The following is a 14,128-nucleotide window of genomic DNA, read 5'->3' as shown; positions in this document are numbered from 1 at the left end:
TCGTTTCTGCCACTCCTTCACGGTCCGTCTCTGCCCCTGCTCCACGTGGGGTCCCTCCCACGGGATGCCGTACTTCCTGAACTGAGCCTGTGGGGGCTGCCCACAGGCAGCAGCTCTTCAAGCACTGCTCCCACATGGCTCCTTACCATGGGGTCCATCCCCCAGGAGCAAACTGCTCCAGCACGGGTCCCCCACAGGCAGCAGCTTCCCCCACACCCCCTGCTTCTGCGTGGGCTCCTCTCCATGGGCTGCAGCTCTGGCCCAGGGCCTGCTCCTGCGGGGGCTCTCTATGGGCCACAGCCTCCTCCAGGCCACATCCACCTGCTCCACCGGGGGCTCCTCCATGGGCTGCAGCGTGGAGATCTGCTCCATGTGGGACCCATGGGCTGCAGGGGGACAGCCTGCTCCACCAGGGGCCTCTCCACAGGCTGCAGGGGAACTGCTGCTGTGTGCCTGGAGCACGTCCTGCCCTCCTGCTGCATGGACCTTGGGTGTCTGCAGGACTGCTTCTCACTCCTCTCTCTACCACCTGCTGCTGCACGGTGGTTTTCCCTTTCTTAGCTCTGCTCTCCCAGAGGCCCAACTAGCATCGCTCGCTCGCAGGCCCTGTGGGTCCAGCAGTGGGTCACTTTTGGAGCCATCTGGAGCTGGCTCTGCTCACAGTCCAGAACTGCAGCCCCTGCTACCAAAGCCTTTCCATGTAAAACCACTACAGAAGCTTGTCCAAGGGTTTAACTACTGCCTCAGTAAAAAGCTTTTTCTGATGTCCAGTCTGAACTTAGCCTGTCACAGATTTGAACCATTCGCACACAACCTGTCACAACCTTGTCCTCAGAAAGCTTGTAGAGAGCAATATGGTCACCCCTCAACCTCCTTTTCTCCAAGTTTAACAAACTTATTGTCCTCATCTGCTCTTCACAGGACATGCCTTCTAGTCCTTTAACCAGCTTTGTTGCCATCCTCTGTATAAGTATTTCTTACAGAAGGACAGTTCTAGCAGTTTAATACAAATAGGTGTGAGGAAGATTCCAGGCCCCAGAACAAAAGTCAAATGTTACCCCTTGGCAGGCAGTTTTATTTCATCTGTGTCATCTGAGGCAGATGAGGACTACTTGGTCTTTTAAAACCATTTCTGTTGAATAGTCAATGTAACGTCTAGCAAAGTAGATAAGGGGAAAATGTTCACATTTCTGAACAGCATATACTTCAGAGTATGGAGTAGCTTATCATAACCACTGCACCTGGTGTCTGTTTAACCAAGTTACTGATCATTAATGCTTCAGTGCATTTAAATGTCCTGGAGCATGTCCAGAGAAGGGCTATGAAGCTGGTGAAGGGCCTGGAGCACAAGTCCTATGAGGAGCAGCTGAGGGAACTGGGGTTGTTTAGTCTGGAGAAGAGGAGGCTCGGGAGACCTTGTGCTCTACAGCTACCTGAAAGGAAGGTGTGGGGAGTTGTGGGTCAGCCTCTTCTCACAGACAACTAGTGATAGGACTAGAGGGAGTGGCCTCAAGTTGTGCCAGGGGAGGTTTAGGTTGGAAATGAGGAGATATTTCTTCTCAGAAAGAGCAGTCAGGCATTGGAACGGGTTGCCCAGGGAGGTGGTGGAGTCACCGTCCCTGGGGGTGTTCAAGGAAAAGTTGGATGTGGTGCTTAGGGACATGGTTTAGTGGGTGACATTGGTGGTAGGGTGATGGTTGGACCAGATGATCTTGGAGGTCTTTTCCAACCTTTATGATTCTATGATAAATACATTTTGGCTATCCATTCCATAGTATCTTTCACAGTAAGTTTCCCAATAACTTTAGAGTAGTATTTAATGCCCATTGGATAATTCCATCAGCATGTTTGAGTATAGATATGAATATAAGATGGTTTCCAACCAAGGGACACAAAATGAACTTGATTGCTTAAAAAATCAAGTTTCTATATTTTATATTCAGAATATATTTTAAGTTGTTCAGAGTAGAAGCTTATTTTCACCCTTCCCCAACCTTGACTCCCAGCAGCATTGTATAATGTGGAATCCAGGACAGCATTTTAAATCTGGTTGACATTTTTCTGTACATTTTCAATTGTAGACCCTCTCTATTACTGGCAGCAGACTGAAGATGATGTGACAATAACAATTCACATTCCTCAAGACATCACTAAGGATGACATAAAAGTACACTTTTCCCCTGAGAACATGTGTGTCACACTGAAAGACCAGCCTCCTTTGATGGAAGGAAACCTACATTCTTCTGTGGACCATGAAAGCTGCACATGGATAATTAAAGAGAACAAAAGGTGTTGTAGATGTTTTTTAGATTTACCGCTGCTGGGAACTGATTTCAAAGTGTGTATCATATCTGACTTCTGGGCCCTCTGGGAATGGACTCATTTAATGCTAGACCCTGAACTCCTTACAAGGTTGTATCTCCTCTGCTGAAGATAGCTCACTGGCTTCTGCAATTGTGTTTTACAGCACTGTTTCTTTAACTAATTGTGAAAGTAATTCCGTCTTACAGTTACTTGCTTATGAGGTTACATGACAAGCTATTTTCTGCAATGACGTAGAACAGCCTTTTCAAGCGAAAAATTTAATTTTCGCAAAAAAAAAAAAAGTATATGGTACTGACAGATATACTTGTGTCAGACCAGGAAATTCAAGGTTTTCCACTACTGAGCTGTGAAGCAGAATTTTACGCGGTGTTAGGATACATCGATGCTCATAATGTTAGCTTTCTCACTACTTTCATGTGCTTTGCCTATGCTTATCGGCAACCAGAGATAATGGGATGTTTTAAAATCTTTGATTGCCTTTCTAAAACAATATTGGGTGGTGTGCTCTACTGAAATGTAATCCATGCGTGTCTGTGTTTTTTTTTCTCTTTGAGATTAATCTTATCCATTCACTTCTAGTTGGTCACAATGCAAAAGTGAAGAGGTAAACCAATAAATGATTCTCACAAAGACTGTTCATAATAATATCATGAAGCTTTTGGTGATAAATTCAGTAAGGAAATTTAGTAATATTTTCAAGTACTAAAAATGTCCAGGAAAAAAAAAAGGTATTCAAATATATATATATATATATATATATATAAAAAATAGCTTTGTAAGCAAAGTAAGCTTAATTGATTCAACATTTTTTTTTTTTATTCTCATGACAATTCAGGATTGATTAACTTGTCTTTCACCCTGTTTTTCACAAACAAACTTTTTTTTTTGTAATAACAAGAAATTATCCAGTCTGGTTTGATGTATAAATTCTTTATTGCATTTTTCTAATCCATTATACATTATGTATACTATGCTAGTAGAGCCTCTGGAGGGTCCTTTAGGGCAGAGCCCTAAACTAATCTCCAAGTCTCCGTGACAGAATGTGTTCGTTCTATTACTGGTTTAGGGTTTTTGGTGGGTGCATATTGGCTATTATATTTGCATTTGCACCAGCAAAATGTACTCTGTAACTGGAAGGTGACACTAATATTCAGATTTATTTCCACGTGTTTCTGCGCATGTAAAAGAAAGCCTGAAATCCCTGTGTATCCTTTCACATATTCTCTTTGAGACTCCAAGCTGACTGCTCGTGTTATAAGTCACTTTCTTTGTTACAGTTAACACGTGCAGCGGACACTTACGTACTTGTATGGTAGGAAATGAATTGAGAGGGTTGAATGCTTAAATACTGTTAGACGTACTACAGGTTCTTTCATTATTCTTTTTGCATTATTCGTGAAGGTAGGGGGCGAAGAGGGAATGTCAGGAAGTGAGTCAATAAGTAAAACTGTTTTTCAAATTTCATTGTTTAGATGTGATTCATAACATAATTTGTCTTGGATCTTCAACAAGTATAAAGAAAGTAACAAACTGACAGTGTATTGTATGTATTTGGACATTTACTACTTTGTGATGAGGATAAAGTGACATATTGAAACAAGCAGGTTTGGTTTAATCTTTTTTTAAAGAGTAATTTCCATGTATGGTATCAGGTGAAAAAAAAAGAAGAAAGTTGTTTTGAGGAAAACCGTTATTTCTTTAAATAAGGTAAAATGAAGGTTTTTTTGCTGGAGTGTTTTTTTGCAAATAAGGTTCCCAGACTTGATGATACAGAAAATAAGGATTGACGTTTGAGAAGACTGAATTCTTGCCATTATAATGCTTTACAATACTAAATGAAAGAAGATATGCTAGGAACAATAATGACTTCTAGGTGCTTGGACAAGCTTGACATTAATATTGATGCATTGTGTGAACTTCTGTGTGGAGTATATAGGTCTGTACTTTGTGGGAATTGGTTGAAATAGGAAAACTAGCATGATATTTTCTGCAAAATCTTCCCAGTTCATTTTTTTTTGTTTTCAATTTCATTTGATAAGTGTGTTTTCCTTGAGTTTTCTCTCATAAAAATCTTTGCTTTTTCCCAAAAGGTAGCTAAGAAAGTTTATTTAATTCTTCCGGAGAATAACTAAAGGACTAATATTTGTACACAGATTATGAAAATGCTGTATACCAAAACTTGAGTTTGCAGTTGTTGAATATTAGGCAAATAGCTAAATGATTCAAGTTTGAGCTAATTATCAAGTGGTTAGTACTGCATGACTCTCAGCTTTCTGTTTTAATAAGAAATAGTATTTACACATTTGAATGGTATAAGTTGCACTTGATTTTTAATAAGGACACTGCAATACCACTTAAAATATTTTGATTAAGAAAACTTGTTCCAAATTATCTTATATAAAATAATTGTATTTCTGATAACCAATGTAGTGGTTTCAGTTATAAAATGAAGATAATTCAGAGGTCACCAAATAGTTCCTGCTTTGATGCAGTACTTAGTAACTTAGAAAGTTTTCTTGTTGTGTCAGGTAAACAACTGACATTCTAGACCTTATAGGAGTGTCTAAAAAGCATGTCTGCTGAAACAGTTTTTGTTGTTTTACATTAAATTAAACAGAGTTGTGCTGCTGATGCATCAGGCTCTCATAATTATTTACTTATGTATTTGTTCATTCCTTATACCAAGTTCTTAACTTTTTTTTCCTCACAAGTTACAGTAATTGTATCTTTTGACATAGAATTTTAAATAGACAGTGTAGGTAACTGTGTTGTAGTATTTCTCAGGCTTATAAAATACAAATATTTTTGTTCTACGTGTTATACAAAGGTAGTGTATGCTTAAGCGATGGTATTTAGTACGTGTTAGGTTTCAAATAAACTTCTGTAGTGATTTTTTTTCTCTCTGAATTGATTGATTTATAGGTGATCTCCTGCATTATTTAAAAACTTTAATAAAACTACTTCAGAGGAAACCACATTTGAATCGAAAACTCTGAGAACACTTCCATGCATACATTGTATTCATTCTTAGGCTTTTAGAAATCACTTGTCTTTCATCTGATTTTCTTTGGGATATTTTCCATTAGAATAGTTTATTTTATAAGTTGAATCCGAGTGGTTTCTGTTATGAGGTTTTCATTATCAGTTTAGTTTGGAGAAGAAAAGCTCTCAAATCTATATTTAGAGCTTTCTGACTATCATCTGAAAAAAGGATGCAGTGTATTCATCTATTACTTGTTGTCTTCCATTTGTATTTTAGCTTGGAAATTTCTCTAATTAAGAAAAATGAGGGACTCCAATGGCCAGAGCTAATAATTGGTGACACGAATGGGGAACTCATTATGGACCCTTCCCAAGCCACTGAAATGAGTGAATGTCTGATGCATCTGACCTCCGAAGAAATGGTAAGAAACTGAAAAATAAAATATTTAAAATTCTTGCACATATGTATGTACTCTTTTCTTGATACCCTAATACACATCATCAACAGAGGTCTTCAGTTCATTTACTGTTCAGAATCCTAACACCAGATTCAGTGTTACCTGCAATTGGTAACAAACGAATGGCACTAGAGTTCTGAACAGGTTTTGAACTGCACTATTTTCATGTGGGACTGAATTTAGCCTACATGATAGTATCTGTACAACAAAACAGAAGTCTGATTAATCTGAAAAATAGATTTTGTTCCCATGATGGGCCAGTTTTAAAGCAGTTGATTGAAGTAAATTTTAATAATGTCCATTCCCTGTTTAGCATTAGGTTAGCAACAGTTGTATGCTGTCTTTTTAGGGTTGCTGTACTTGGCTTATATTGACTGTGAGTGTTAATGAAATGGTTTCCTAGGCTTTCCCTTTAGAATAAGCGTGACTCATGAACTTTCTGGCATTGTTGTTATACAGGGAGTCTTTACTTGAAATGTAATTTTAAATTACTGTTTGCTTGATACTTCATCTTTTGGTTTGATTAGAAAGTGGTATCTCATCTAAAACTTGTGAAATATGACTCCCTATGGATCTTAATATATTAGTTGTGGATTACTACTTCTTTGAAGAGGGCTGAAAAAACTTACACTAAAATAAATTCTGGTTAGTGCTTAAAATTGATTTCACTCCTCTCTCCCCTGCTGTCCATGGGCAAGATATTGTAGAACATCTTCTAAACATATTTTCATTGGGAACTTCAAATGTCTTTGCTTTTGCAACTCATACTGAGGATAAGGTGATTTTTTGTCACAAATTTTCAGTTCTTGTGCAGTAATTATCATGATGATAATTAGGGCTACTTGGACAATAAATTAATCTATTTTTTTTCTAGCATTTTCAATAGCAATCTGAAAGAATTTTATAGTGATGTAAATTTACTTTAACCTACTTAGGTTTTCAGGATCATATACTCTTGCTACTTATGGAGGGGAAATGTTGTTCGTGTTTTACTGGCTTGGGTACCTTTCCTTAAACTGAAATACATGTTGTTGTACCTGCCACCCATGCTGTCTTCCACAACAGAAATAGCGGCTTTCATTTTGGTTAAGTGCATAATAATATGATCTTTAAATATAAAATGATATGCAAATGATTCTTACAGTTCTATGAACTGTTTTTTGTTTTAGATACGGATTGATACATATACAGCTGTACATAAAGCTCAGTTTTTCAGAGTTTTTATTGTCTTTCTATTTCAGAATCCAAACCCCGAAAAGGAAAACCCACCTTGTAATGCACAAGAATTAGAAGAATGTGATGCTTTTCTTGAAGATAGTGCAACTTTATGCAGATTTGATGGCGATACCCTACAGGTCACTCATATAGTAAGTGCTGTAACTTATTACAGAAATATTTTTAAATATTCTTTTTCTGATATGAAAGTTGAATTCTGTTATCAGAACAAAAATCTGTACAAGTCCTTGAAACCATATACATTTCTTCCATAACATAAAATCACAATAACAATAAAAAATTATCTGTCCTTGTGTCCTTCGTTAGCATTTTGATGTAAAAGTAAGGCTGCTCTTATCTTGATTTTACATACATATGTGTGTGTGTGTGTATATATGCATTTACATCTGTATATATCTCTGTAGATCTATGTAAATACATAGGCACACTGTCACTCAAAGTGAGTCATTTGCAAAAGCAAAGGTATGTCAGAATAATGACATGAATGCAGTCTTCCTCAGGGACATAAAATTTTTGTAGGTTCCATAACTTATTTTTTTCAGTAACTTTTCAGATAGCCTGGTAGGAAGTTGAACCATTTTTACTACAAAAATAGAGCATAGATCCATTTTTTATGATCACTGTTGGTCAGTCGCACTGGAAATAACAGTGAGCAAAATGCTTAATCTGGATTTTGAGCAATGTCCTCCACTAGCATTAAGGTAAAACTTGATCTGGTCTATTCCCTAAAGGAACAAACAAAATGATCATCTGAGAGCATCACAGATTGTTGTTGTCTTTTTTTTTTTTTTTTTTTTTTCTCCAAGATGTCTCTACCTCATCACTACTTTGTGTCACTCGCACATTTAGAACAACCTTTGTTGTGCAGGAAATGTCACAGTTACAGAGTAAGATTCTGAATCCTAATTTCCCATTTCCTTAGAAAAGCTCTAGAAAAAGTCTTGAGGATGTATCTTTCATGTTGTAGTTTATTGTCTGTTTAGGAAGCGTTTCTCCACTTCTAGATCTCAAAAAGATATGTGCTCACTACTTTATTATATACAAGAATATATAAAGTTCAGCACGCTAGCACATTGTAGACCTTTTATTTTCACTTGCAAAACCAGTTATTGCAGCAAGCTCAGTATCTTTCAAAACTAGTTTTACTCTTTTTTTAAAAACTAGTTTTTACTCTTTTTTGATAGCAAATTCCAAAATTTGTACATGCTTGGAAAGCCAATTATTTTTATTAATTAATAAAATTATTAACATTAGGTTTTGAATTGTAGGCTGGGAAGGCATCATGGTATTCAGGCTGAATGTGGGGTCTCCCAAATCTGCTTTTTGGTAAGCAGTTGACTATAAAGGTCATCTGTGTCAGAGAGAAGGAACTTTTGTTTCCTTGATCATTCACTGATAGAAGTTTTTATTTATTTTGAAGATAATTGGTTAGGGAGGATATGCTTGTCTCATTTTTCTTATGATCATTCCTGGTGAATAGAAGAGGTTGTTGAATGTTTTTGGTGATCTAGACATATTTGATGAAGAGTGTTGGTCTGGAACTTAGTAATTATTTCATTGTGAGAAAATACAAAATTGTTGACATTTCATCATTTTAGTAGTCTAACCCCTTTTCCAGTGCTTACCAACTTTTTTTTTTTGCATAGGGACAGCATTTCCTTCCCTGTTGGCACTGCAGAAAAACAGTTGTAATTTTTTAAGTAGGGAGAATCTTTTCCTAACATCAAACATTGTAGATTAGGATCCTCCATCCTAGAAAATCATTTCCATAAAAAAAAAAAACACTTTTTCCCATGTGCTTCTGTAATGGGCATAATCTTTCCTGAAACATTATCCCAAGAAATGAAATTGCACGTGTTTGAAATGTGTTAGCCACTTGTTGTGTATTGAGTTGTTCGTCATCATAATGTGTTCAAACATTTTATCAACTAACAAACATTAATCTGTTAAACATCTGACTGTGGCAGCATGTGATAGAATCTGCTATTGGTGCTTTGTATCAATATTTTGTATTTCTTTTTTGTTTTCAGATTAATCTTGGAAGCAACCAGTATCTTTTCTCAGTTGTTGCGGATCCCAGAGAAATGCCTTGCTTCTGCCTGAGGCATGATGTTGATGCTCTTCTTTGGCAGCCTCACCCTGACCAGCCAGAAAACATGTGGGAACACATTGCAACTTTTAATGCTTTAGGTAGGAGATTGACTTCTGTCACACTTCTGAGACGTTCCTGCCTAAATACTCTCAATATGGCTTCTGTTGATATTTCACTTAATTACATTTGAATTGAAAGGCAATATAATTCTGTTGGTAACAGAGTGCTAGCTTAATTCTAGAAATACTAGAACATGAGAGATAAGATGTCTATGCCTTGAGAAACATGAACATATTCAGACTATATACATGACGCGAGCACAGTACTGCACAGTAAAAAGGAGAGTTCATTGGATAAGTGAACTAGATTTAAAGACTTATAAAAGCACAGTAAACACCTTAAGAGACAGAAAAAAAACAGGGCAACAGTTGAGGTTCACTGTTGATGTACGTGTCTAATTTTGTATGTGCTTATGGTAAGATATTTTAGTAAGAGACCGTTGAACTTTTCCTATCTCGTTGTTCCAGGTGGCAGGTCTGAGGAACTGGAAATGATTGTTCAGTGTTTGTTCTGTTATAAGAGCTATCAACATCAAATTACATTGGTACATAGTTGGTTCAAAAAAAACTAAAAGAAATATTTAGCATAGGCATGTTTATGCTGTGGAGCCTTCTTCCATAAAACCTTGTGGATGGGAAAAGTTTTAATGAATTTAAAATAAAGAAACAAACGTGACAGGAAAAATAAAGAGCATAACTCTGCCAGCTCTGGCTACAGAAGCCCCTTACCTCTGAGATTAGACTGCCAGAAACACAGGAAAATGTGACTGAAAACCCTTAGTTACTGCTTTATTCTTGCACTCGTGTAGAATTTTTTAGTGAAAAAAGTTGGAAGCAGTTGTAAGCTCTGAAGCAGAAAATACAGATACAAGAGTAAGTAAGAATCGCTGTATCAGATAAAGCAGAATGGGCTACATAGCACAGTGTTGTATATGTTACTTAATAAAGTTAAATCAGGTTTTATTTAATCTAGTGCAATATTTACTTCTTTTTTGGCAACTATAGAATTCACATTCTCTAAGTGTGGTCTGGACCCACTCCTTTAACAGTGCCGTGTGACAATTTATTCCGTCTGTCTCCTAAATACATTTGTTTGACCATACCACTCTGTCTGCATACGAAATGAAAGGGAAGGGATAAGCTGTTTTATAGAGCTCACGTAGGTTTCCATAATGCATAATTGATTTTGGTCTGGAATTCTGCAGTTTATTTGGTTTTGTATATGAATGTGCTCTTTTTTTATAGCCTGTTATTTTCACTTATGGTCATACTAAGCTCTAAGTATCTTAAAGTTCTCTAACAGAAGAGATTAATTCCACAATTTGTTCTTTGCTCATTTCAAATTTTATTATACCAGGAAAAAAATGGATGATGAGGATTAAGGTGATTTTTTTTCAAATTATTGCTGATTTCAATTTCTATGCTGACTTTGTAGTACTGTTTTTATAATTTGTTTCAATCGTTTTGAAAATAACAGGAAGGAAATTGATATCTTTGAGCTTTTTGTACCTATGGTGATAAAAGAAAATGTTTCTCCAATTCTTTCTCCCTATAGTCCTGTATAATTTTACAATATTATATTGAAGTTTGTACATCTATACTAACCTAGTTCACCTTTTCATGTTCCAGGTATGATATAACACCTCAGCATGTTCATCTGTAACCAAATCTTGAAGTACTGTACAAGATCTAGTACAAAAAATGAATATTTTCTTGGTTAACAAGCTAAATTTCCAAAACCTACAGTATTTGTTACATTGGCCAATACAGTGATATTAGTGCTAATTCCCTCTTTCTTTGCTTGAACTTCTGGGATTACTTTTTAACAAGCAATACAAAGATGATGACTGCAAAATTGTTACTTTTCAGTCCAAATTTTAGACTGAAAGGTAGGGAAGGAATCAAAGGGAAACTGAGGTGACCAGGAGTTTTCTTTCTCCGTGTATCTTTCCTAACAACTTTCTTTTTATAACGAGGATTCATTTTGAATAAACACTGGTCAGATTACAAGTAAATTATAATGTTTTGCTGCTGGTTAAAGTAGCAATGCATGATCTTGCCCCTTCTTACTGCAGTTTTCTGAGGAGCCTCTCCATCCCTCTGATCAGTTCGGGTCAGCTGTCTCCTCCCAAGTTCTTGAGCATTCTCAACCTATTGGCTGTGTGGGGCAAAGAGTTAGAAAAAGAGAAAGCCTTGACATTGTGCAAGTACTGCCTGGCAATAGACAAACCATTCGTGTCTTATCAACCCCGTTTTAGTCACAAATTCAAAATTTTGTTAGTAACTGCTTATTATTTTTGAAGCTAAGCTTGAATTTGACTTAGCCATTTAAAGTGCTCTTGAAGCTGATATATTGAATCTTCTTTCCATATATCTTTCTGGGCTCTTCAGGTTATGTACAAGCATCAAAACAAGACAAGAAGTTCATGGCTTGCGCCCCAGACTACTCCTATTCTGCTCTTTGTGAGTGCTTGCGGCGAGTTTTCATCTATCGCCAGCCAGCTCCTCTGTCCACAGTTCTCTACAACAGGAAGGAAGGAAGACAAGTAGGACAGGTTGCCAAGCAGCTGGTAGCAACCCTGGACGCCAACGATCCCATCCTAGGCTTTCAAGCTACAAATGAGAGATTATTTGTTCTCACAACAAAAACCTTGTTTTTAATAAAGGTGAACACTGGAAATTAATTACTGAGTATACTCTGCTGCAGCTATGTTTATGTTTAAGGAATTGGTAGGTGAAGGATCTGAGGAGTTCAGTATGTTTTGCTGAAGCTTAAAGGGATTTTACAGGGGAATATTTTTTTTTTTGTTGTTAGAACTTGTCTGTAAGTCAGTGAGAAAGTTTTTCAACTTTGCTGTCACTGAACTAAGCTTTTTCAGAGACAGAAAAATGCGTTTTGTGCTAGCAGCTTACTCAAAGTGATTTTCAGAGGCTGCTATTTGCATAGGTGAAATAGATTTATGCATTGTTTTTTCCAAATGTCTCTTTGCCGCACTTCTAAAATTTGAGAATTCACTTCTGTTTTTAATGGACACTGTTTACCTCTGAAAGAAGTAATCGGGTATAGAAAATAAAGCCTTCAGTTACAAATGTATGGTGTGGAAAATAAAGAGTATGTATCAAAGAAAAAGCTACAAATTCAAATACTGTTGGCCAAAAAATGATCGAATATTTTGATATTCAATAACATTGAATGGAATGTCAGTGGAATGCATGGAGTATTGTTTTTTACACAGTTATTTAATTAAAGTGGAATGATTTCATTGTATATCCAATATGTAAAGTCTGTGACTTACTCATGCTTGCAGTGGAATCTAGTCACATTTTAAGAGATGTTGGATAGCTTGTGGTAGGTTTTTCTTGGAAGAGAATCAGGGTGACTGCATAGCTGGTGACAACATAATGAAAGGTACAAGTCAAACTCTCATACTCTCAACTTGTTATTTTCATTTGAAGAACTTAAGTGACTAATTTGCAATTAGAAAACTGCTAACGGGAAATGTACCTGTATTGTAAAATGAGATGGGAAACTCAAAGGTTCTGCTTCTGCCTTAAATAATGTGATACCACCCTAAACAATGTGTTATTTGATAACTATTTTGTCCCTGATGTACAAGTCCAAATGTGGTTATGTTTCCAATGTAAGAGTATGAATATGGATGCTTTAAAGCTGCTGTTTACCAAACTGGCATGGTTGATTTTGTTGAAAAGCTGTATTTAAAGATTTTTGTTTTTTAATTTAAAGTGACCATGTCAATACAGTTAAACCAAAAAGGGTCAGTTGTGACAGTTCTACTCCCCACCTTTTTTTTTTTTTTTTTTTTTTCCTCTCCATAATTTGCTTATAACTCCATAGCAAAGAATGCCTAATGAATATATTGTGTACTAAAGTTGTCATGACCTGTGGTACCGGAGTACTGAGACAAACAGTGTGTCCCCTAGTAGTTTGCATCTCTGTCAGTATTATTTCAGACCTCTGTAAGAATCTTCTGAGAAGAAAGTGCATTCCTTTTTTTATGGACTATCAGGTTTTTGGCTGTGGTTGTTTTGACTATCCCATAAATTCTGCAGACTTGTATCAGTGAAATGATTAAATGATATGGTGGCCATTAAAGGGGGAGACAAGCAGTTTTCTTGCAAATACGTAAATATAATAAGTAAATATAATAAGTAAATAAAAAATCCAAACTCAGCAGCTTTTCCTCAAAAGCAAATTCAGCCTGATTTTCCTCCTTTTTGCTGCAAACCTTCACTTCTTTTATTTTTTATTTTTTTTTAACTGTATTGAAAATACTTTTTAAAAAGCATCAGTGAATGTATTGCTGTTTCATGACTTTGCTTCTAAATTTCTGTATTGGGCAATAATGCCAAACAGCATGGTGAAATCATGTAGTGGCCCATGCAGTCGATTACTTCGCAGCATAAAGTAAGTGCATTGAGATTTATATGAATATTACTTAGTAACCTAAATATAAATGAGACTTTCAGCTCTTTTCCAAATTCCCCCTTGCTGTGGCATGCACATCTGGGAACATTCTTCTGTTGTTTTCTGGAACAGATAAAAAACAAAGTCAAGTAAAATGGTCACGGTCTCAGAAACTGTATTATCATATGTAATGACTAAAAATATTCTGCCCCAATGTGTGTCTGTTTCAAGGGAGTTGTTTTCTCATGGGAACAACCAAACATGGTGCAGAGGTTCATCCCATGTTCTGTGTTACTTGTCTATCTGCAGTCATGGTGTTCTCAGAAAATATGTCAGTCTCTGTTATTTTGCCTTCTCTGTGAGTTAAGAACATTGTATTATTTAAAATGTTTGCTGCCTTGAGGAACCTTGCATGCTGTCGCACAGCAAGCTACTATAATTAAATGGCTGCAAGCCGCAGGGAGGCACTTATTAGCAGCATTTCCAATTCTGTGTTCAGTTAATTGTAAGGCTTATTTGTTTAGTGTATTATTGCGGGGTTATACAAAGT

The 14,128-nt window shown here is 36.5% G+C and overlaps 1 protein-coding gene across 3 annotated transcripts in view; it reads left to right on the top strand.

Moving 5' to 3' along the window:
* The window catches only part of NUDCD1 (NudC domain containing 1), a 36,461-nt gene extending 23,172 nt beyond the window's left edge, over positions 1 to 13,289 (top strand). For all 3 annotated transcript variants that reach the window (XM_035317817.1, XM_035317819.1, XM_035317818.1), the window contains exons 6-10: positions 2,082 to 2,289; positions 5,585 to 5,729; positions 7,007 to 7,132; positions 9,032 to 9,191; positions 11,544 to 13,289. In XM_035317817.1, the coding sequence (XP_035173708.1) occupies positions 2,082 to 2,289; positions 5,585 to 5,729; positions 7,007 to 7,132; positions 9,032 to 9,191; positions 11,544 to 11,836 (932 nt within the window). In that variant the 3' untranslated portion in view covers positions 11,837 to 13,289. The remainder of the gene's footprint in view (positions 1 to 2,081; positions 2,290 to 5,584; positions 5,730 to 7,006; positions 7,133 to 9,031; positions 9,192 to 11,543) is intronic.
* Positions 13,290 to 14,128: the final 839 nt, after the last annotated feature.

Source organism: Oxyura jamaicensis, chromosome 2, assembly GCF_011077185.1.
Source record: "Oxyura jamaicensis isolate SHBP4307 breed ruddy duck chromosome 2, BPBGC_Ojam_1.0, whole genome shotgun sequence".
Classification (NCBI taxonomy): Eukaryota; Metazoa; Chordata; class Aves; order Anseriformes; family Anatidae; genus Oxyura; species Oxyura jamaicensis.
The sequence above is the reverse complement of the archived record's forward strand: the minus strand, read 5'-3'. Positions and strand labels throughout refer to the sequence as shown.